Source organism: Mercurialis annua, linkage group LG5 (genome assembly GCF_937616625.2).
Source record: "Mercurialis annua linkage group LG5, ddMerAnnu1.2, whole genome shotgun sequence".
NCBI lineage: Eukaryota > Viridiplantae > Streptophyta > Magnoliopsida > Malpighiales > Euphorbiaceae > Mercurialis > Mercurialis annua.
The window spans coordinates 24,399,461-24,424,725 of NC_065574.1; the positions used below are offsets into that span (position 1 = coordinate 24,399,461).

General features: G+C 31.9%; 1 protein-coding gene across 1 annotated transcript; it reads left to right on the top strand.

The window, feature by feature from the left end:
* Window positions 1-22,249: 22,249 nt before the first annotated feature.
* Window positions 22,250-23,599, top strand: LOC126681754 (uncharacterized). The gene has a single exon (XM_050377302.1). The coding sequence runs from the start codon at window positions 22,250-22,252 to the stop codon at window positions 23,597-23,599; it is 1,350 nt and encodes a 449-aa protein (XP_050233259.1).
* The last annotated feature ends 1,666 nt before the right edge of the window (window positions 23,600-25,265 follow it).

Consider the following 25,265-nt stretch of genomic DNA (forward strand, 5'->3'; position numbering starts at 1 on the left):
AACGTTTGGATTTGTTTTGAAACGTGTGTAAACGTTTGGCTTAAATCGCTAAAAAGGTGAAACGTTTGGCTTAGTTTTGTATCGTTTGTAAACATTTCGCTTAAATCGCTAAAAAGGGGAAAGGTTTGGATTTGTTTCGTAAGGTTTGTAAACGTTTGGTTTAAACTGCTAAAAAGGTGATTCATTTGGATTTGTTGCGTAATGTTTGTGTCAACGTTTGGCTTAAATCGCTAAAAATGGGAAACGTTTGGCTTTGTTTTGTAACGTTTGTAATCGTTTGGCTTAAATCGCTAAGAAGGTGAAACGTTTGGATTTGTTTCGTAACCTTTGTAAACGTTTGGTTTTGTTCTGTAACGTTTGTTAACGTTTGCCTTATATCACTAAAAAGGTGAAACATTTGTATTTGTTTTGTAACGTTTGTAAACATTTGGCTTAAATTGCTAAAAAGGTGAAACGTTTGGATTTGTTTTGTAACGTTTGGCTCAAATTGCTAAAAAAGTGAAACGTTTGGATTTGTTTCGTAAACGTTTGGCTTCAATCGCTAAAAAGGTGAAACGTTTGGTTTTATTTTGAAATGTTTGTAAAGGTTTGGCTTAAATTGCTAAAAAGGGGAAACGTTTGAATTTGTTTCGTAACGTTTGTAAACGTTTGGATTTGTTTTGTTACGTTTGTAAACGTTTGGCTTAAATCGCTAAAAAATGTGAAACTCTTGGATTTGTTTTGTAATGTTTGTAAACATTTGGGTTAAATCGTTAAAAAGGGGAAATGTTTGGATTTCTTTTGTAACGTCTGTAAACATTTGGCTCAAATTGCTTAAAATGGGAAACGTTTGGATTTGTTTTGTAACGTTTGTAAACGTTTGGCTTAAATCGCTAGAAAAGGGAAATATTTGGAATTTTTTTCATAACGTTTGGATTTGTTTTGTAACGTTTGGATATGATTCGTAACGTTTGTTAATGTTTGGCTTCAATCGCTAAAAATGTGAAACATTTGGATTGTTTTGAAACGTTTCAAACGTTTGGCTTAAATTGTTAAAAAGGTGAAACGTTTGGCTCAAATTGCTGAAAAGGTGAAACGTTTGGATTTGTTTTGTAATGTTTGTAAACGTTTATTTTTAATTGCTATAAAGGGGAAACGTTTGGATTTTTTTCGTAACGTTTGTAAACGTTTGGCTTAAATCGCTAAAAATGGGAAACGTTTGAATTAAATTGCTAAAAAGGTGAAACATTTGGATTTGTTTTGTAACCTTTGTAAACGTTTGGCTCAAATTGCTATAAAGGTTAAACATTTGGATTTGTTATGGAACGTTTGTAAACGTTTGGCTTCAATCGCTAAAAAGGTGAAACGTTTGGATTTGTTTTGTAACGTTTGCAAACGTTTGGCTTAAATCGCAAAAAAGGTGAAACATTTTAAAAAATTTCGTAACGTTTGTAAATGTTTGGATTCAATCGCTCAAAAGGTGAAACATTTGGATTTGTTTCGTAACGTTTTAAACGTTTGGATTTTTTTTGAAACGTTTGTAAATGTTTGGCTTAAATCGCTAAAAAGGGGAAACATTTGGATTTGTTTTTGTAACTTTTATAAACGTTTGACTTTAATCGCTAAAAAGGTGAAACGTTTGGATTTGTTTTGTAACGTTTATAAACATTTGGCTTAAATCGCTAAAAGGCTGAAACGTTTGGATTTGATTTGTGACGTTTGTAAACGTTTGGCTTACATGGCTAAAAAGGTGAAACGTTTGGATTTTTTTCGTAACGTTTGTAAACGTTTGGTTTTGTTTTATAACGTTTGTAAACGTTTGGCTTAAATTGCTAAAAAAGTGAAACGTGTGGATTTGTTTTGTAACTTTTGTAAACGGTTGGCTTAAATCACTAAGAAAGTGAAACGCTTGGATTTGTTTCGAAACGATTTAAACTCTTAGATTAAACTGCTAAAAAGGTGAAACGTTTGGATTTGTTTCGAAACATTTTAAACATTTGGTTTTGTTTCGTAACGTGTGTAAACGTTTGGCTTCAATCGCTAAAAAGGTGAAACGTTTGATTTTTTTCGTAACGTTTTAAACATTTGTTTCGTAACGTTTGTAAATGTTTGACTTAAATTGCTAAAAAGGTGAAACATTTGGTCTTATTTTGTAACGTTTATAAACGTTTAGCTTAAATCGCTAAAAAGGTGAAACATTTGGTTTTATTTTGTAATGTTTGTAAACATTTGGCTTAAATCCCTAAAAAAGTGAAACGTTTGGATTTGTTTTGTTTCATTTGTAAACTTTTGGTTTAAATTGCTAAAGAGGTGAAACGTTTGGATTTTTTTCGTAACATTGTAAACGTTTGGCTTCAATCGCTAAAAAGGGGAAACATTTGGCTTTGTTTTGTAACGTTTTAAACGTTTGCTTTTGTTTGATAAAATAGTGAAACGTTTGGATTTGTTTAGTAACGTTTTAATCGTTTGGTTTTGTTTGATAACGTTTGTAAACGTTTGGCGTAAATCGCTAAAAAGGTGAAATGTTAGGATTTGTTTTGTAACGTTTGTAAAGGTTTGGCTTATATCGCTAAAAAGGTGAAACGTGTGGATTTGTTTTGTAACGTTTGTAAACGTTTGGCATAAATCACTAAAAAGGGGGAACGTTTAGCTTTGTTTTGTAAAGTTTGTAAACGTTTGGCTTAAATCACTAAAAAGGTGAAACATTTGGATTTGTTTTGTAACGATTGTAAACGTTTGTCTTATATCGCTAAAAAATTGAAACATTTGGATTTGTTTCGTAGCGTTTTAAACGTTTGTTTTTATTTCGTAACGTTTGTAAATGTTTGGCTTTAATCGCTAAAAAGATTAAACGTTTTGATTTATTTCGTACCGTTTTAAACGTTTGTTTTTGTTTCGTAACGTTTGTAAACGTTTGGCTCAAATTGCTAAAAAGGTGAAACGTTTGGATTTCTTTCATAACGTTTGTAAACGTTTGGCTTCAATCGCTAAAACGGTGAAACGTTTTGATTTGTTTTGTAACGTTTGCAAACGTTTGGCTTAAATCGCTAAAAAGGGGAAACATTTGGATTTTTTTTGTAACGTTTGTAAACGTTTGGATTCAATCGCTAAAAAGGTGAAACATTTGGATTTGTTTCGTAACGTTTTAAAAGTTTGGATTTTTTTGAAATGTTTGTAAACGTTTGGCTTAAATCGCTAAAGAGGGGAAATGTTTGGATTTGTTTTATAGCGTTTGTAAATGTTTGGCTTCAATCGCTAAAAAGGTGAAACATTTGGATTTGTTTTGTAACGTTTTTAAACATTTGGCTCAAATCGCTAAAAAGCTGAAACGTTTGGACTCTTTTGTGACGTTTGTAAACGTTTGGCTTAAATCGATAAAAAGGTGAAACGTTTGGATTTGTTTCGTAACGTTTGTAAACGTTTGGTTTTGTATTGTAACGTTTGTAAACGTTTGGCTTAAATCGATAAAAAGGTGAAACGTTTGGATTTGTTTCGTAACCTTTGTAAACGTTTGGTTTTGTTCTGTAACGTTTGTAAACGTTTGCCTTATATCACTAAAAAGGTGAAACGTTTGGTCTTATTTTGTAACGTTTATAAACGTTTAGCTTAAATCGCTAAAAAGGTGAAACATTTGGTTTTATTTTGTAATGTTTGTAAACATTTGGCTTAAATCCCTAAAAAAGTGAAACGTTTGGATTTGTTTTGTTTCATTTGTAAACTTTTGGTTTAAATTACTAAACAGGTGAAACGTTTGGATTTGTTTCGTAACATTATAAACGTTTGGCTTCAATCGCTAAAAAGGGGAAACATTTGGCTTTGTTTTGTAACGTTTTAAACGTTTGCTTTTGTTTGATAAAACAGTGAAACGTTTGGATTTGTTTAGTAACGTTTTAATCGTTTGGTTTTGTTTGATAACGTTTGTAAACGTTTGTCAACGTTTGGCTCAAATTGCTAAAAAGGTGAAACGTTTGGATTTCTTTCATAACGTTTGTAAACGTTTGGCTTCAATCGCTAAAACGGTGAAACGTTTTGATTTGTTTTGTAACGTTTGCAAACGTTTGGCTTAAATCACGAAAAAGGGGAAACATTTGGATTTTTTTTGTAACGTTTGTAAACGTTTGGATTCAATCGCTAAAAAGATGAAACATTTGGATTTGTTTCGTAACGTTTTAAAAGTTTGGGTTTTTTTGAAATATTTGTAAACGTTTGGCTTAAATCGCTAAAGAGGGGAAATGTTTGGATTTGTTTTATAGCGTTTGTAAATGTTTGGCTTCAATCGCTAAAAAGGTGAAACATTTGGATTTGTTTTGTAACGTTTTTAAACATTTGGCTCAAATCGCTAAAAAGCTGAAACGTTTGGACTCTTTTTGTGACGTTTGTAAACGTTTGGCTTAAATCGATAAAAAGGTGAAACGTTTGGATTTGTTTCGTAACGTTTGTAAACGTTTGGTTTTGTATTGTAACGTTTGTAAACGTTTGGCTTAAATCGATAAAAAGGTGAAACGTTTGGATTTGTTTCGTAACCTTTGTAAACGTTTGGTTTTGTTCTGTAACGTTTGTAAACGTTTGCCTTATATCACTAAAAAGGTGAAACGTTTGTATTTGTTTTGTAACGTTTGTAAACATTTGGCTTAAATTGCTAAAAAGGTGAAACGTTTGGATTTGTTTTGTAACGTTTGGCTCAAATTGCTAAAAAAGTGAAACGTTTGGATTTGTTTCGTAAACGTTTGGCTTCAATCGCTAAAAAGGTGAAACGTTTGGTTTTATTTTGAAATGTTTGTAAAGGTTTGGCTTAAATTGCTAAAAAGGGGAAACGTTTGAATTTGTTTCGTAACGTTTGTAAACGTTTGGATTTGTTTTGTTACGTTTGTAAACGTTTGGCTTAAATCGCTAAAAAATGTGAAACTCTTGGATTTGTTTTGTAATGTTTGTAAACATTTGGGTTAAAACGTTAAAAAGGGGAAACGTTTGGATTTCTTTTGTAACGCCTGTAAACGTTTGGCTCAAATTGCTTAAAATGGGAAACATTTGGATTTGTTTTGTAACGTTTGTAAACGTTTGGCTTAAATCGCTAAAAAAGGGAAATATTTGGATTTTTTTTTCATAACGTTTGGATTTGTTTTGTAACGTTTGGATATGATTCGTAACGTTTGTTAACGTTTGGCTTCAATCGCTAAAAATGTGAAACATTTGGATTGTTTTGAAACGTTTGGCTTAAATTGTTAAAAAGGTGAAACGTTTGGCTCAAATTGCTGAAAAGGTGAAACGTTTGAATTTGTTTCGTAATGTTTGTAAACGTTTATTTTTAATTGCTATAAAGGGGAAACGTTTGGATTTTTTTTCGTAACGTTTGTAAACGTGTGTCTCAAATTGCTAAAAAGGTGAACGTTTGGATTTTTTTCGTAACGTTTGTAAACGTTTGGCTTAAATCGCTAAAAATGGGAAACGTTTGAATTAAATTGCTAAAAAGGTGAAACATTTGGATTTGTTTTGTAACCTTTGTAAACGTTTGGCTCAAATTGCTATAAAGGTTAAACATTTGGATTTGTTATGGAACGTTTGTAAACGTTTGGCTTCAATCGCTAAAAAGGTGAAACGTTTGGATTTGTTTTGTAACGTTTGCAAACGTTTGGCTTAAATCGCGAAAAAGGTGAAACATTTTAAAAAATTTCGTAACGTTTGTAAATGTTTGGATTCAATCGCTAAAAAGGTGAAACATTTGGATTTGTTTCGTAACGTTTTAAACGTTTGGATTTTTTTTGAAACGTTTGTAAATGTTTGGCTTAAATCGCTAAAAAGGGGAAACATTTGGATTTGTTTTTGTAACTTTTATAAACGTTTGACTTTAATCGCTAAAAAGGTGAAACGTTTGGATTTGTTTTGTAACGTTTATAAACATTTGGCTTAAATCGCTAAAAGGCTGAAACGTTTGGATTTGATTTGTGACGTTTGTAAACGTTTGGCTTACATGGCTAAAAAGGTGGAACGTTTGGATTTTTTTCGCAACGTTTGTAAACGTTTGGTTTTGTTTTATAACGTTTGTAAACGTTTGGCTTAAATTGCTAAAAAAGTGAAACGTGTGGATTTATTTTGTAACTTTTGTAAACGGTTGGCTTAAATCACTAAGAAAGTGAAACGCTTGGATTTGTTTCGAAACGATTTAAACTCTTAGATTAAACTGCTAAAAAGGTGGAACGTTTGGATTTGTTTCGAAACATTTTAAACATTTGGTTTTGTTTCGTAACGTGTGTAAACGTTTGGCTTCAATCGCTAAAAAGGTGAAACGTTTGATTTTTTTCGTAACGTTTTAAACATTTGTTTCGTAACGTTTGTAAATGTTTGACTTAAATCGCTAAAAAGGTGAAACATTTGGTCTTATTTTGTAACGTTTATAAACGTTTAGCTTAAATCGCTAAAAAGGTGAAACATTTGGTTTTATTTTGTAATGTTTGTAAACATTTGGCTTAAATCCCTAAAAAAGTGAAACGTTTGGATTTGTTTTGTTTCATTTGTAAACTTTTGGTTTAAATTGCTAAAGAGGTGAAACGTTTGGATTTATTTCGTAACATTGTAAACGTTTGGCTTCAATCGCTAAAAAGGGGAAACATTTGGCTTTGTTTTGTAACGTTTTAAACGTTTGCTTTTGTTTGATAAAAGAGTGAAACGTTTGGATTTGTTTACTAACGTTTTAATCGTTTGGTTTTGTTTGATAACGTTTGTAAACGTTTGGCTTAAATCGCTAAAAAGGTGAAATGTTAGGATTTGTTTTGTAACGTTTGTAAAGGTTTGGCTTATATCGCTAAAAAGGTGAAACGTGTGGATTTGTTTTGTAACGTTTGTAAACGTTTGGTATAAATCACTAAAAAGGGGGAACGTTTAGCTTTGTTTTGTAATTTTGTAAACGTTTGGCTTAAATCACTAAAAAGGTGAAACATTTGGATTTGTTTTGTAACGATTGTAAACGTTTGTCTTATATCGCTAAAAAATTGAAACATTTGGATTTGTTTCGTAGCGTTTTAAACGTTTGTTTTTATTTCGTAACGTTTGTAAATGTTTGGCTTTAATCGCTAAAAAGATTAAACGTTTTGATTTATTTCGTAACGTTTTAAACGTTTGTTTTTGTTTCGTAACGTTTGTAAACGTTTGGCTCAAATTGCTAAAAAGGTGAAACGTTTGGATTTCTTTCATAACGTTTGTAAACGTTTGGCTTCAATCGCTAAAACGGTGAAACGTTTTGATTTGTTTTGTAACGTTTGCAAACGTTTGGCTTAAATCGCTAAAAAGGGGAAACATTTGGATTTTTTTTGTAACGTTTGTAAACGTTTGGATTCAATCGCTAAAAAGGTGAAACATTTGGATTTGTTTCGTAACGTTTTTAAAGTTTGGATTTTTTTGAAATGTTTGTAAACGTTTGGCTTAAATCGCTAAAGAGGGGAAATGTTTGTATTTGTTTTATAGCGTTTGTAAATGTTTGGCTTCAATCGCTAAAAAGGTGAAACATTTGGATTTGTTTTGTAACGTTTTTAAGCATTTGGCTCAAATCGCTAAAAAGCTGAAACGTTTGGACTCTTTTTGTGACGTTTGTAAACGTTTGGCTTAAATCGATAAAAAGGTGAAACGTTTGGATTTGTTTCGTAACGTTTGTAAACGTTTGGTTTTGTATTGTAACGTTTGTAAACGTTTGGCTTAAATTGCTCAAAAAGTGAAACGTTTGGATTAGTTTCGAAACATTTTAAACATTTGGATTAAATCGCTAAAAAGGTGAAACTTTTGGATTTGTTTCGAAACGTTTTAAACGTTTGGTTTTGTTTCGTCACGTTTGTAAACGTTTGGCTTCAATCGCTAAAAAGGGGAAACGTTTGGATTTGTTTTGTAATGTTTTGAACGTTTGTTTCGTAATGTTTGCAAACATTTGGCTTAAATCGCTAAAAAGCTGAAACATTTGGTCTTGTTTTGTAACGTTTATAAACGTTTAGCTTAAATCGCTAAAAAGGTGAAACATTTGGTTATGTTTTGTAATCTTTGTAAACGTTTGACTTAAATCGCTAAAAAGGTGAAACGTTTCGATTTGTTTTGTATCATTCGTAAACTTTTGGTTTAAATTGCTAAAAAGGTGAAACGTTTGGATTTGTTTCATAACATTTGTAAACGTTTGGTTCAATCGCTAAAAAGGGGAAACGTTTGGATTTATTTTATAACATTTTAAACGTTTGCTTTTGTTTGCTAATACAGTGAAAACATTGGATTTATTTTATAATGTTTTAAACGTTTGCTTTTGTTTGCTAATACAGTGAAACGTTTGGATTTGTTTCGTAACGTTATAAACGTTTGGTTTTGTTTCATAACGTTTGTAAACGTTTGGCTTAAACCGCTAAAAAGGTGAAACATTTGGATTTGTTTTGTAACTTTTGTAAACGTTTGGCTTAAATCGCTGAAATGGTGAAACTTTTGGATTTATTTTGTAATGTTTGTAAACGATTGGCTCAAATTGCTAAAAAGGTGAAACGTTTGCATTTGTTTTGTAACATTTGGAAACGTTTTGCTTATATCGCAAAAAAGTGAAACCTTTGGATTTATTTTGTAACGTTTGGCTTAAATCGCTAAAAAGTTGAAACGTTTGGCTTAAATCTATAAAAAGGTGAAACATTTGGATTTGTTTTGTAACGTTTGTAAACGTTTGGCTTAAGCTGCTAAAAAGGCAAAACGTTTGGCATAAACTGCTAAAAAGGTGAAACGTTTAGATTTGTTTGGTAACGTTTGTAAAAGTTTGGCGATTTAAGCCAAACGTCTGTAAAGGTTTCGCGATTTAGCGATTTAATCCAAACGTTTTACCTTTTTAGCGATTTAAGCCAAACGTTTACAAACGTTACGAAACAAATCCAAACGTTTCATCGTTTTAGCGATTTAAGCCAAACGTTAACAAACGTTACGAAACAAATCCAAACATTTTACCTTTTTAGCGATTTAAGCCAAACGTTTACAAACGCTGCGAAATAAATCCAAATGTTTCACCTTTTTAGTGATTAAGCCAAACGTTTACAGACGTTACAAAACAAATCCAAACGTTTCACCTTTTTAGCGATTTAAGGCAAATATTTACATACATTGCAAAACAAATCCAAACGTTGCAAAAGAAATCCAAACGTTTCACTTTTTTAGTGATTTAAGTCAAACGTTTACAAACATTACGAAACAAATCCAAACGTTTCACCTTTTTAGCGATTTAAGTCAAACGTTTACAAACGTTACGAAACAAAACCAAATGTTTAAAACGTTACGAAACAAATCCAAACGTTTCCCCTGTTTAGCGATTGAAGCCAATCGTTTACAAACGTTTCAAAACAAATCAACCAATCCAAACGTGTCACCTTTTAGCGATTTAAGCCAAATGTTTACAAACGTTATGAAACAAATCCAAGCGTTGTAAACGTTACAGAACAAAACCAAACGTTTCACCTTTTTGGCGATTTAAGCCAAAAGTCTACAAACGTTTTACCTTTTTAGAGATTTAAACCAAACGTTTACAAACGTTTCGCTTCTTTAGCGATTTAAGCCAAACGTTTACAAACGTTACAAAACAAATCCACACGTTTTGCCTATCTAGTGATTTAAGGCAACGTTTACAAATGTTACAAAAAACAACCAAACGTTAAAAACGTTACGAAACAGATCCAAACGTTTCACATTTCTAGTGATTTAAGCCAAATGTTTACAAACGTTACAAAACAAAACCAAACGTTTCACCTTTTTAGCGATTTAAGCCAAACGTTTAGAAACGTTACAAAACAAATCTAAATGTTTCACCTTTTTAGCTATTTAAGCCAAACGTTTACAAACGTTACAAAACAAATCCAAACATTTACAAACGTCACGAAACAAATCCAAATGTACCACCTTTTTAGCGATTTAACTCAACGTTTATAAACGTTAGAAAACAAATCTAAACGTTTAAAACGTTACGAAACAAATCCAAACGTTCCACCTTTTTAGCGATTAAAGCCAAACGTTTACAAATGATACGAAACAGAACCAAACATTTAAAATGTTTTGAAACAAATCCAAAATGTCACCTTTTTAGCGATTTAAACCAAAGGTTTACAAACGTTACAAGACAAATCCAAATATTTCACCTTTTTAACGATTGAAGCCAAACATTTACAAACATTACGAAACAAATCCAAACGTTTCACCTTTTTAGCAATTTAAGCCAAACGTTTACAAACGTTACGAAACAAATCCAAGCGTTTACAAACGTTACAAAACAAATCCAAGCGTTTAAAATGTTACGAAACATATCCAAACATTTCATCTTTTTAGCGATTTAAGCCAAACGTTTACAAACGTTACAAAATAAATCCAAACGTTTCACCTTTTTAGCAATTAAGCCAAACGATTACAAACATTACAAAACAAATCCAAACGTTTACAAACGTTACGAAACAAAAGCAAACGTTTCACATTTTTAGCAATTTAAGCAAAACGTTTACAAACGTTACGAAACAAATTCAAACGTTTCACCTTTTTAGCGATTTAAGCCAAACGTTTACAAACGTTATGAAAAGAAATCAAACATTTCGCCTTTTTAGCGTAAGCCAAAGGTTTACAAACGTTATAAAACAATCCAAACGTTTCACCTTTTCAGCGATTTAAGCCAAACGTTTACAAACATTACAAAACAAAACCAAACGTTTACAAACGTTATGAAACAAATCCAAAAGTTTCATCTTTGTAGCGATTTAAGCCAAACGTTAACAAACGTTACAAAACAAATCCAAACGTTTCATCTTTTTAGCGATTTAAGCCAAATGTTTACAAACGTTACGATACAAATCCAAACGTTTCAACTTTTTAGCGATAACGTTAACAGATGTTACAAAACAAATCCAAACGTTTCACCTTTTTAGCGATTTCAGCCAAACGTTTATAAATGTTACAAAACAAATTCAAGCGTTTAAAATGTTACGAAAAAAATCCAAACATTTCCCCTTTTTAGCGATTTAAGCTAAACGTTAACAAACGTTACGAAACAAATCCAAACGTTTCACCTTTTTAGCAATGTGAGCCAAACGTTTACAAAAGTAATAAAACAAATCCAAATGTTTCACCTTTTTAGTGATTTAAGCCAAACGTTTACAAACGTTGCGAAACAAAACCAAACGTTTAAAACGTTTCGAGAGAAATCCAAACGTTTCCCCTTTTTAGCGATTGAAGCCAATCGTTTACAAACGTTTTAAAACAAATCCAAGCGTTGTAAACGTTATAAAACAAAACCAAAATTTTCACTTTTTTAGCAATTTATGCCAAATGTCTACCAACGTTACAAAACAAATCCCAACGTTTTACCTTTTTAGCGATTTAAGCCAAATGTTTACACACGTTTTACCTTTTAAGCGATTTAAACCAAACGTTTAAAAACGTTACGAAACAAATCCAAACATTTTGCCTCCTTAGCGATTTAAGCCAAATATTTACAAACGTAACAAAACAAATCTTAATGTTTCACCTTTTTAGCGATTTAAGCCAAACGTATACAAACGTTATAAAACAAATACAAACGTTTACAAACGTTATGAAATAAATCCAAACGTTTCACCTTTTTAGCGATTTAAGCCAAACGTTTACAAACGTTACAAAAAAAATCTAAATGTTTCACCTTTTTAGCTATTTAAGCCAAACGTTTACAAACGTTACAGAACAAATACAAACGTTTACAAACGTTATGAAATAAATCCAAACGTTTCACCTTCTTAGCGATTTAAACCAAACGTTTACAAACGTAACAAAACAAATCCAAACGTTTAAAAAGTTACAAAACAAATCCAAACGTTCCACCTTTTTAGCGATTAAAGCCAAACGTTTACAAACGTTACGAAACAAAACCAAACATTTAAAATGTTTTTAAACAAATCCAAACTGTCACATTTTTAACGACTGAAGCCAAACGTTTACAAACGTTACGAAAGAAATCCAAACGTTTCACCTTTTTAGCAATTTAAGCCAAACGTTTACAAACGTTATGAAACAAATCCAAACATTTACAAATGTTACAAAACAAATCCAAGTGTTTAAAACGTTACAAAATATATCCAAACGTTTCACCTTTTTAGCAATTAAGCCAAACATTTACAAACGTTACAAAATAAATCCAAACGTTTACAAACATTACGAAACTAAAGCAAACATTTCACCTTTTTAGCAATTTAAGCCAAACATTAACAAACGTTACGAAACAAATCCAAACATTTCACCTTTTTAGCAATTGAAGCCAAACGTTACGAAAAGAAATCAAACGTTTCACCTTTTTAGCGATTTAAGCCAAAGGTTTACAAACGTTACGAAATAATCCAAACGTTTCACCTTTTCGGCGATTTTAGCCAAACATTTACAAGCATTACAAAATAAAACCAAACGTTTCATCTTTTTAGCAATTTAAGCCAAACGTGAACAAACGTTACGAAACAAATCCAAACGTTTCGCCTCTCTAGCGATTTAAGCCAAACGTTTACAGACTTTACGAAACAAATCCAAACGTTTCATCTTTTTTGCGATTTAAGTCAAATGTTTACAAACGTTACGAAACAAATCCAAACGTTTCGCCTCTTTAGCGATTTAAGCCAAACGTAAACAGACGTTACGAAACAAATCAAAATGTTTTACCTTTTTAGCGATTTAAGCCAAACGTTTACAAACGTTACGAAACAAATCCAAAAGTTTCACCTTTTTAGCGATTAAAGCCAAACGTTTACAGACATTACAAAACAAATTCAAACGTTTCATCTATTAAGCAATTTAAGGCAAATGTTTACACACGTTGCAAAACAAATCCAAACGTTTTACCTTTTAGAAATTTAAGTCAAACGTTTACAAACATTACAAAACAAATCCAAACGTTTCACCTTTTCAGCGATTTAAGACAAACGTTTACAAACGTTACGAAACAAATCCAAACGTTTCACCTATTTAGCGATTTAAGCCAAACGTTACAAAATAAATCCAAACGTTTCCCCTTTTTTGCAATTTAAGCCAAACGTTTACAAACGTTCTGATACAAATCCAAACGTTTCACCTTTTTAGCGATTTCACCTTTTTAGCGATTTAAGCCAAACGTTTACAAACGTTACAAAACAAATCCAAACGTTTCGCCTTTTTAGCAATTTAAGCCAAACGTTTACAAACGTTACGAAACAAATCCAACGTTTCACCTTTTTAGCGATTTAAGCCAAACATTTACAAACGTTATGAAACAAATCCAAACGTTTCACCTTTTTAGCAATTTAAGCCAAACGTTTAGAAACGTTACAAAACAAGGCCAAACCTTTCACTTTTTGGCGATTGAAGCAAAACATTTATAAATATTACAAAACAAATCCAGGCGTTTAAAATATTACGAAAAAAATCCAAACGTTTCCCCTTTTTAGCGATTTAAGCTAAACGTTTACAAACATTACGAAACAAATCCAAACGTTTAACCTTTTTAGCAATGTAATCTAAACGTTTACAGACGTAATAAAATAAATCTAAACGTTTCCCCTTATTGGCGATTTAAGCCAAACGTTTACAAACGTTACGAAACAAAACCAAACGTTTAAAATGTTATGAAACAAAACCAAACGTTTCCCCTTTTTAGCGATTGAAGCCAATCGTTTACAAACGTTTCAAAACAAATCAACAAATCCAAACGTGTTAGCTTTTAGAGAATTAAGCCAAATGTTTACAAATGTTACGAAACAAATCCAAGCGTTGTAAACGTTACAAAACAAAACAAAACGTTTCACTTTTTTAGCGATTTAAGTCAAATGTCTACCAACGTTATAAAACAAATCCCAATGTTTTACCTTTTTAACGATTTAAGCCAAACGTTTACAAATGTTTTACCTTTTTAGCGATTTAAACCAAATGTTTACAAACGTTATGATACAAATCCAAACGTTTCGCCTCTTTAGCGATTTAAGCCAAACGCTTACAAACGTTACAAAACAAATCCAAACGTTTTTCCTTTTTAGCATTTTAAGGCAACGTTTACAAACATTACGAAACAAAACCAAACGTTAAAAACGTTACGAAACAGATCCAAATGTTTCACCTTTCTAGCGATTTAAGCCAAATGTTTACAAACGTTACAAAACACAACCAAACGTTTCACCTTTTTAGAGATTTAAGCCAAACGTTTACAAACGTTACAAAACAAATCTAAATATTTCACCTTTTTAGCTATTTAATCCAAACGTTTACAAACTTTACAAAACAAATCAAACGTTTACAAACGTTACGAAACAATTCAAAACGTTTCACCTTTTTAGCGATTTAAGTCACACGTTTACAAATGTTACAAAACAAATCCAAACGTTTAAAACGTTAAGAAACAAATCCAAACGTTCCACCTTTTTAGCGATTAAAGCCAAACGTTACAAACGTTACGAAACAAAACCAAACATTTAAAATGTTTTGAAACAAATCCAAACTGTCACCTTTTTAGCGATTTAAACCAAACGTTTACAAATGTTACAAGACAAATCCTAACATTTCACCTTTTTAACGATTGAAGCCAAACGATTACAAACGTTACGAAACAAATCCAAATGTTTCACCTTTTTAGCAATTTAAGCCAATCGTTTACAAAAGTTACGAAACAAATCCAAGCGTTTAAAACGTTTCGAAACAAATCCAAACATTTCATCTTTTTAGCGATTTAAGCCAAATGTTTACAAACGGTACATAACAAATCCAAACGTATCACCTTTTTAGCAATTAAGACAAACGATTACAAACATTACAAAACAAATCCAAACGTTTACAAACGTTACGAAATAAAAGCAAGCGTTTCACCTTTTTAGCAATTTAAGCCAAACGTTTACAAACGTTACAAAACAATCCAAACGTTTCACCTTTTCAGCGATTTAAGCCAAACGTTTACAAACGTTACAAAACAAAACCTGTAATATCCCGTAAAATTTTAAATTTATTTTTTGTAAATTTCCGACGTGGTTCCGGATGTGTTTTGGGGGGTATTTGAAGTTTCGTAAATTGTGGTGGTTCGATTCATTTTTGGTTCGGTTTAAAAAAAAAAAAAAAAGAATTTCCTTCTTGGGTTGTGGTTCAACCGAAGTGGTTGAACCACTTCTGGTTAACTCAGGTCTCAACCGAGACCTGAGATTTAATTGCGATTCTCGTTCGAGAATCCAAGGATTCTCGAACGAGAATCCTTTTTCTGGCCTGTTCCCGTTCGGGAACAGGCCCATTCTCGAACGGGAACAGGCCAAGTATGGCCATTCCCGTTCGTGAATGGTATCAGCCCTTGACCCTTCCATCCGGCCCTGTTCGCACTCATTTTCGACCCATCTCCTCTCGATATTTAAAGCCGACTTCTAAACAGAAAATCTTCACCACTCATCACTGAAACCCTAGCCGTTTTCCGCTTGTCTTTTCGCTGAGTATCGAAGCTCTAATCATCTGCCAAAGATCGCTGTCCGGTAAGTTTTCTGATTTCTTGGATTTCCAGATTTTGCTTATGAACGACATTACGTAATTTGGTTCGTTCTCTTTCGTTTCTAGATCGAAATTGATTCCGTTTGATCTCAGACGTTCTGGACTCAATTCCCTACGTCTCCCTATCTCAGTTTCGCTGAACGGTACGCCGTTGATCTCGTTCCATTCGCCGTACGGTTTCCGTTTTAGAAATGCTATATTTCTGTTTTGGTTTTCTTTGTTTCTGCCGAACCATCCCTTCCTCTTTTGGTTATGTTTTGCTTGTCTTTTGATTATGGATCACTTGGCATGATTAGTAGTTATTAGATCAAGCTTTTAGATTGAGTTGTTTCTTCATTGATTCTCGGATCCGTAATAAATTGGTTGTTCTTGGTGTCGTGAAGTTTCTGCCTTTGATTCTTGGTGTTGAATGTTTATGGGTTTGAATTAGGTGATTAGTGTGTTGTTCTTTTATAAATTAAGTTGCTTTGGTGATGAGGATTGAGATGTGAGCTTAGTTTCAGAATCAAAAAAATGGTGAATTGGTTGTTGAGCATGGCGGGGGCTGTTTCTATTTTGAATTGAGAAAGATGGTTAAATTCTCATTTTAATCACCAAAGACTTTAACTTTAATCAACTTAATCCTTAAGGTTAAACTTTAAACTAATAACTTGGGTTTTGTTTTGAATTTAAATTAAATAGTGGAAATGATAGATATTATAAATTAAGTTAATATAATTACTCGGGTAATTATAATTGTTTTCAAATGTCGTTTTGTCAAAAGTTGGCTAAATTACAATTTAGCCCCTAAACTTATTTTATAACTTAATTAAGTGGATTTTTCGGTTAATAACTTTATTGTTGGTTTTAATTATAAAGAAAAGCAATAAATTGATTTCGGATATCAAATTGACTAAAGTGCAATTTAGTCCCTAATTGGCAAAAGTACAATTTAGTCCTTATTCGGCAAAAGTACAATTTAGTCCCTAAAACTTTTATTCACTTAAAATGATTAAGTTTTGATTTGTAACTTGGGTTACTTAGAATTGAAGTTATTGAGTTCCGCTTTTAAATTGGATTATTATTTTTGTTAAATTGTTTTATAAATATAAACTTGGGTTTATATTTGATAATTATTTTGAGTCGGGTTAGACTTGGGTCACTCGACAAGTGAGGTTAGCTTGGTAGTTTATGATAACTCGGCTAACCCACTATTTGAAAATTATTTAAAGTTTTTAAATAATATTTATATATTGGATTTTGAGCGGGAACTCAATAGACTTATATTATTTGGGCTTTATTACCTTTTGTATATATTTGTGTTATTTTGGATTGTTTATTTACTACGTGTTAATTGTGCTAGTCTTATGTGGTGTCTAGTACTCTCTAGAGTTAGGGTCTGATTTTATTAATTATTTTATTCGTCTAGACTCGTCTACTGTTCGTGCTTCTGAGGCGAACCAGAGTTAGTTGCTTGCCGGTATTTCACGTGGATTAGCAAGCTGTGAGTTTATATTTACTATTTACCGCTTTATTAAGTAAATTGTTATTTTAATATTAAATATATATACTGTATGTATATTTCGAACTGTTTTTATATTATGGCTCTTAGTTGGAACGTGCTACCTAATGGGCATCATTAGGACTGCGTGCGCACCGGTATTGATCTGGGTAAGGTATATATGGAAATGTGGTAACTCGGTGTGAGCATAGCTCTCGGGACCAGGTAGAGTAACTCGGTGTAGCTCAGCTCTCGGGACTCTGGTATAAGTGTGGTTAGTGGTAACTCGGTGTAGCTCAGCTCTCGGGACCAGACCTATTGGATTATGATTATTATTTAGAATTGTGGATTAGGGTTCCAACTATTATCCGTAATATCGTTATTAAATGTTTTAAACGTTTTAAAGGTTTTCCACTTAATAAATGTAGATAGTGGTATGAACTCATCTCAGTATATCTGACCCCGTTGTTTTTCCCAATTTTCCCAGGGTTATGATCTGAGAGAGTCGGGTGATCTCCGCATTTACTTTTCCTCGGAGGTTCCATTATTTTGATATACTGTCAAACTATTTTATTCTTAGACCGCAGTAGTTGACTAGACGTCTTTACTATTATTACAGTTGTTTTGTCGGATTGGTTCGACTGGTTATATTGTTTTGGCATGTTATATTATTATATCGGTTTATGACAAATCTATTTTAGACTTAGAATTGAATATGTTTGTTATATTAACTGTTGATTATTATAACTGCTAGTTTAGGCTGAAGTCTCGGTTGCCCCCGAGCATTGGTTTTCTGCAGGTTTATGTATTTATGTGTTAAATGTTAGGCTAGCTACGGGTTTCGGTACTACATTACCCATACCCTAGCGCCGGTTGCGATTCATGAAAATGGGTCGTGACAAAACCAAACGTTTACAAACGTTATGAAACAAATCCAAACATTTTATCTTTTTAGCGATTTAAGCCAAACCTTAACAAATGTTACAAAACAAATCCAAACGTTTCATCTTTTTAGCGATTTAAGCCAAATGTTTACAAACGTTATGATACAAATCCAAATATTTCAACTTTTTTAGCGATTTAAGCCAAATGTTTACAAACGTTACGAAACAAATCCAAACGTTTCGCCTCTTTAGCGATTTAAGCCAAACGTTTACAGACGTTACGAAACAAATTCAAATGTTTTACCTTTTTAGTGATTTCAGCCAAACGTTTATAAATGTTACAAAACAAATCCAAGCGCTTAAAATGTTGCGAAAAAATCCAAACGTTTCCCCTTTTTAGCGATTTAAGCTAAACGTTTACAAACGTTACGAAACAAATCCAAACGTGTCACCTTTTTTAGCAATGTGAGCCAAACGTTTACAAAAGTAATAAAACAAATCCAAACGTTTCACCTTTTTAGCGATTTAAGCCAAACGTTTACAAACGTTGCGAAACAAAACCAAACGTTTAAATAGTTACTAAACAAATCCAAACGTTTCCCCTTTTCAGCGATTGAAGCCAATCGTTTACAAACGTTCCAAAACAAATCAACAAATCTAAACGTGTCACCTTTTTAGCGATTAAAGCCAAATGTTTACAAACATTACGAAACAAATCCAAGCGTTGTAACTAAACAAAACCAAAAGTTTCACTTTCTTAGCGATTTAAGCCAAATGTCTACCAACGTTACAAAACAAATCCCAACGTTTCACCGTTTTAGAGATTTAAGCAAAACGTTTACAAACGTTTTCCCTTATTAGCGATTTAAACCAAACATTTACAAACGTTACGAAACAAATCTAAACATTTCGCCTCTTTAGCGATTTAAGCCAAACGTTACAAAACAAATCCAAATGTTTCGCCTTTTTAGCGATTTGAGGAAACGTTTACAAACGTTACAAAACAAAACCGAACGTTTCACCTTTTTAACGATTTAAGCCAAACGTTTACAAACGTTACAAAACAAATCTAAATGTTACACCTTTTTAGCTATTTAAGCCAAACGTTTACAAAGATTACAAAACAAATCCAAACGTTTCCAAACGTTACGAAATAAATCCAAATGTTTCACCTTTTTAGTGATTTAAGCCAAACGTTTACAAACGTTACAAAACAAATCCAAACGTTTAAAACGTTACGAAACAAATCCAAACGTTCCACCTTTTTAGCGATTAAAGCCAAACGTTTACAAACGTTAAGAAACAAAACCAAACATTTAAAATGTTTTGAAACAAATCCAAACTTTCACCTTTTTATCGATTTAAGCCAAACGTTTACAAACGTTACAAGACAAATCCAAAAATTTCACCTTTTTAACGATTGAAGCCAAACGTTTACAAACGTTACGAAACAAATCCAAACGTTTCACCTTTTTAGCAATTTAAGCCAAACGTTTACGAACGTTACAAAACAAATCCAAGCGCTTAAAACGTAACGAAACAAATTCAACATTTCATCTTTTTAGCGATTTAAGCCAAGCGTGTACAAATGTTACAAAACAAATCCAAATGTTTCACCTTTTTAGCAATTAAGCCAAACGTTTACAAACGTTGCAAAACAAATCCAAACGTTTACAAACATTACGAAACAAAAGCAAACGTTTCCCCTTTTTAGCAATAAAAGCCAAACGTCAACAAACGTTACGAAGCAAATCCAAATGTTTCACCTTTTTAGCGATTTATGCCAAATGTTTACAAACGTTACGAAAAGAAATCAAACATTTCGCCTTTTTAGCGATTTAAGCCAAATATTTACAAACGTTACAAAACAATCCAAACGTTTCGCCTTTTCAGCGATATAAGCCAAACGTTTACAAACGTTACAAAACAAAACCAAACGTTTATAAACGTTATGAAACAAATTCAAACGTTTCATCTTTTTAGGGATTTAAGCCAAACGTTAACAAACATTACGAAACAAATCCAAACGTTTCATCTTTTTAGCAATTTAAGCCAAATGTTTACAAACGTTACGATACAAATCCAAACGTTTCAACTTTTTAACGATTTAAGCCAAACGTTTACAGATATTACAAAAAAATCCAAACGTTTCACCTTTTTAGCGATTTCATCCAAACGTTTACTTACGTTACAAAATAAATCCAAATGTTTCACCTTTTCAGCGATTTAAGCCAAATGTTTACACACGTTACGAAACAAATCCAAACGTTTCGCCTTTTTAGCGATTTAAGCCAAACGTAACAAAAAAAATCCAAACTTTTCACCTTTTTAGCGATTTAAGCCAAACGTTTACAAATGTTACGAAAAAATCTAAACGTTTCACCTTTTTAGCGATTTAAGCCAACTGTTTACAAACGTTACAAAACAAATCTAAATGTTTCATCGTTTTAGCGATTTAAGCCAAACGATTAGAAACGTTACAAAAGAAGGCCAAACGTTTCACCTTTTTTATCGATTGAAGCCAAACGGTTACAAACGTTACAAAACAAATCTTAGAGTTTAAAACGTTACGAAAAAAATACAGACTTTTCCCCTTTTTAGCGATATAAGCCAAACGTTTACAAATGTTACGAAACAAATCCAAACGTTTCACCTTTTTAACAATTTGAGGCAAACGTTTACAAATGTTACAAAACAAATCCAAACGTTTCACCTTTTTAGCGATTTAAGCCAAACGTTTACAAACGTTACAAAACAAATCAAAACGTTTAAAACGTTACGAAACAAATCCAAAGGTTCCACCTTTTTAGCGATTAATGCAAAACGTTTACAAACGTTACGAAACAAAACTAAACATTTAAAATATTTTGAAACAAATCCAAACTCACCTTTTTAGCGAATTAAGCCAAACGTTTACAAACGTTACAAAACAAATCCAAACGTTTCACCTTTTTAGTGATTGAAGCTAAACGTTTACCAACATTAAAAAACAAATAAACAAATCCAAATGTGTCACCTTTTTAGCGATTGAAGCCAATCGTTTACAAACGTTACAAAATAAATCAACAAATCCAAACGTGTCACCTTTTTAGCGAGTTAAGCCAAATGTTTACAAACGTAACGAAACAAATCCAAGCGTTGTACTTGTGCGTGCATCTCTTGTGTTGAAGTAGATTTTTTATTCCCACCAAATTCAGTGCTTCTAAAATCTGAGTCAAAAAGATATTATGCACATTAAAAAACTGAGTATACAATCACGAATTAAACATTTCAACTAAAGATCATAATATTTTTTTTTTCATTTTTTGGAGAAATATCAATAGGTGATGTATCACTGTGGAATTCAATAAATACAAATCTAATATATAATGAATCACACACAATATGATGATGGCCAAAGATAAAAAAAAACAAATTTTATAATAAGAAAAGCACTTACATGAATTCATTGGATTGTAGAAATAATAGCCAACTTTGAGCCACTGAAATATTTTAGGGTTTGTATGTTTATAGAATATGAAATAGGAAAAGAAGAAAAATTTCATCTTTATAGAATTCAGAATGAACTGTGATTTAGGAGGGAAATTTGCCGCTACAAATTTCATATTTATCAAATTTACCGCTTTTATTTAGAAATAAAACTACAACTTCATGAAATAAAATCTCCCGCTGTAAATTTGTTTTGATTAGATAAAATAACTGCTGGTGAGTGGTGACTGTTAAAATTTAAAAAAAATATATATTTAATAGATTGAGAAAATAAAGGAATGCACGATGACAACTAGTCTGTTTATAGAAGATTTTTATAAGGAGTTTAAAGAGTTGGAGCTAGGTTAAATAACGTTGGGCTATAGATTTTCTTGTTGGGCTAAAGGTTTATTTTTTAAAATCTTATCTTTTTTACTACCTATTTTTTCTCCTTTTTATTGGTATATATTAAATTTAAAATCTTATTTAACTGAATGTCCTTTGTGATCAAATAATTTGCTCTACTATTTGGAATTAGCTTTTTGAAACAGCCGTATATATCTTACTTCTCTTCCTTCAAAATTCTTTATATTTTGATTATTCAGGGGAAAACAGGGGAAAACAAGCTTGATAATTAAAATCCAAATAACACCATATATAATTAAAATTCCAGCTAAAAAAAAGAACACAAAATTTTACCTTTCAAGTATTGATTTTTACTAGTACTGCAGGTGGACTATATTTGGAGCTAAGCTGATTTGGCAGATATCTTTGCTATCTTCACTTATTCAGTTCAAGCCAGAATAGTCAATCAAGAAATAAAAAAGCCTGCAAGAAGAGATAATAAGGTAAGAACATGTTATTTTTATATATTTATTTCAAAAACAATATATATATATATATATGTGTGTGTGTAAATTCTCCTAATGCTTTAGTATCTCAGGTTGGGACAATGGATAAAAGTTGGATGAAACATAAGAATAAGTTTAGTTCTGAATATATTCAAGGAGTTCGTAACTTTTTAGATGTTGCAAAAGTTCAAGCTGACTGTAATGGAAGAATTCGATGTCCTTGCAAACGGTGTAATAATTGTTACTTTAAATCGGTAACAAATGTTCGACGAGATCTGTTTCAAAATGGCATTCTTGAAGATTATACTACATGGGTACACCATGGTGAGACTTCTCAGGTTGATAATACTAATGATGACATCCATAATCAAGTAGAAGACCAGCATGATGAAATTTCAGAAATGCTAATTGACATGCAAAATTCAGCTTTTGTAGAAAATAATATGGATCAGAACAACACCAGCCATAACACAAGTATGCCTGAAAAGGAGATGGGAAAATTTGCAAAATTGTTTAATGATGCAGAATGCAAGTTATATCCAAGCAGCAAGAAATATTCGAAGTTGTCATTTCTTGTCAAGATGATGTACAATAAAATAATTACTAACTCTAGCATCAAGTCTTTTAGTCTAAACTTAGAATTGTTCAAGGATGCTCTTCCAGAAGGGGAAACACTTCCTAAATCTTACTATGAGGTGAAAAAGTTAATGCGTGATTTGGGTCTTGGCTATATCACCATAGATGCATGTGTGAATGATTGCATACTATATTGGAAAGAGCATAAGGATCTCGACAAATGTCCAAATCCTAATTGTGGAGCCCCTAGGTGGAAACTCAGTTTGGGTAAAAGAAAAAAAATTGCACAAAAGATACTAAGATATTTTCCATTAAAACCTAGACTTCAACGATTATTTATGTCTAAAGAAAGCTCTAGAGATATGAGATGGCATGAAGAAAAAAGACAAAAGGACGATACACTTAGGCATCCAGCTGATGCTGAGTCATGGGGGGAATTTGATAAGGAACATGATTGGTTTGCCAAAGACTCTCGTAATGTACGACTTGGACTTGCAAGTGATGGATTTAACCCATTTGGGAACATGAGCACTAGTTATAGTATGTGGCCAGTTATTTTAACACCTTATAATCTGCCTCCATGGAAGTGTATGAAGGAACCTTATTTATTCTTATCCTTGCTCATTCCAGGTAAAGATTCTCCTAACAATAATATTGATGTGTACTTGAGACCATTAATAGATGAATTGAATGAATTATGGAAAGATGGTATTGAGACATTTGATGCATATGCTAATGAGCAATTTAGATTACATGCCGCTTTGTTATGGACCATAAATGATTTTCCAGCATATGCAATAGTATCATCTTATTCTAACTCATTTAAACTAATCATATGCCATGAAAATTGTGTGAAATTTCTATATGACAATTAATAAAAAACTGTTCACTCTACATTAGAACATTTGTTCATTTAATCTCTGAAGTAAACCCGAGTAACCATCGGTTAATAAGAATTACAAACAAAACCTCTAATATCAAGTATATGATGAGTTAACTTACAAATCCATTTTCAAGTGCTCTAAAATCCAAATCCTCGTCGGTATCTTCTTGCTCCTTGTCCAGAAACTACAAGTTTATATACACGCATGCTAACTTAGCTCAATCATAGAAGATAATTTTTAAAACTAGGTTAGTAAATGTGTCTTCTTTACCTCTTGAATGAAGTACTTCTTCACCCGATTGGGATCAGATTTTCCCACAGCCCCAACTGACCCAATCTCCACGTTTTTTCTTTGTGTTGTCACACGGCAAGCTGCACCCTAAGATAAGCAAAGAATAATACCATCAATAAAAAGAAAAAAAACTGCACAATGATGTTTATCCCTCGATGAAATTACTACTCGAGAAATGATATGACCATTTTTAGTGATAGTTATTTACAGCAGCAGAGGCATCTCGGTTGAGCTGCACAAGCTGGACGCCAAGACATTGTTGATTAGACATAAAATGTCCAGCAGAGGGATGCCGATTAGCTGAAACAGCTAGCCAGCTGCGTGAGGATCTCCATATACTTTGTTTAGTCAGCTTGATACCCTGCCAAGTAAAATACATAAACAATTATATTTTTTCCACCTACCATGAAGTCAAATTCCTATAACTCAATTAGCAGATAACTCAAAAAGATATTGAAAGACTATATTTAGATTTTAAAATAACAGTTTAATATAAAACATAAGATTTAGAAGCAAAAAATTGTAACTTCAAAAGCTCAACCACTAGTTCCAAAGTGCAAAAGCCAAATTATGAACCATTAAAATAAGGCAGCTTCAAACTCTAAATAAGCTGGAAACCTCCAAAAAGTATAATTAAATTCTAACATTTGTTCATTTAATCTCTAAGATAAAAACTTTAAAATTCCTATATGACTGAACTTTCAATTTGTACTTGAATTTTTTAAAAGGCAAAACCAAACCCTCTGAGGCATTTTATCAAACACATATATGCATAACTTAAATAGCAACAAATCAACATAAATTTAACAGGTAAAAGAAATGACATACATCTCCATTGCATAAGAGAACCAAATGTACACCACCATCGTTGTCTGAGATTGAAAGAACTGAAATTTATCTCAAGAAGAGCATGAATCAATATAAGATCTAGAATACATGCATTCATCATTTCAGCTCTCTAAAAATTGGAAAAAAGATGATTCAGAAAAATATATTTGAAAATGTGACTATATAAAAATTAAAACATTATTATTGAGTTCAAAAGAGTTGGCGATGATGGAAATTATGATAGCCATAGAAAGGAAAAAAAAAAGAAAAAAAGGGGCAAGATATGTCAAAATGAATCTGGTACTGCTCATTTGTTTCTTAAGAAAATGGAAGGTGGTTTTTATTTTTGGTATTTCCCAAATCATAATTTTTTTAGTTATAAAAAAATTCAATAAAATGTTCAAGGTGCAAAACTCTAATGGTGGTGACATATGATAGAATAATAAAAGTCTTTAATTATTATTAGAATTAAAATTTTAATTTTTTTAATTGAAATGGAGTATTTTGATTTTAAATAATAAATAAAATTAAAAATCCT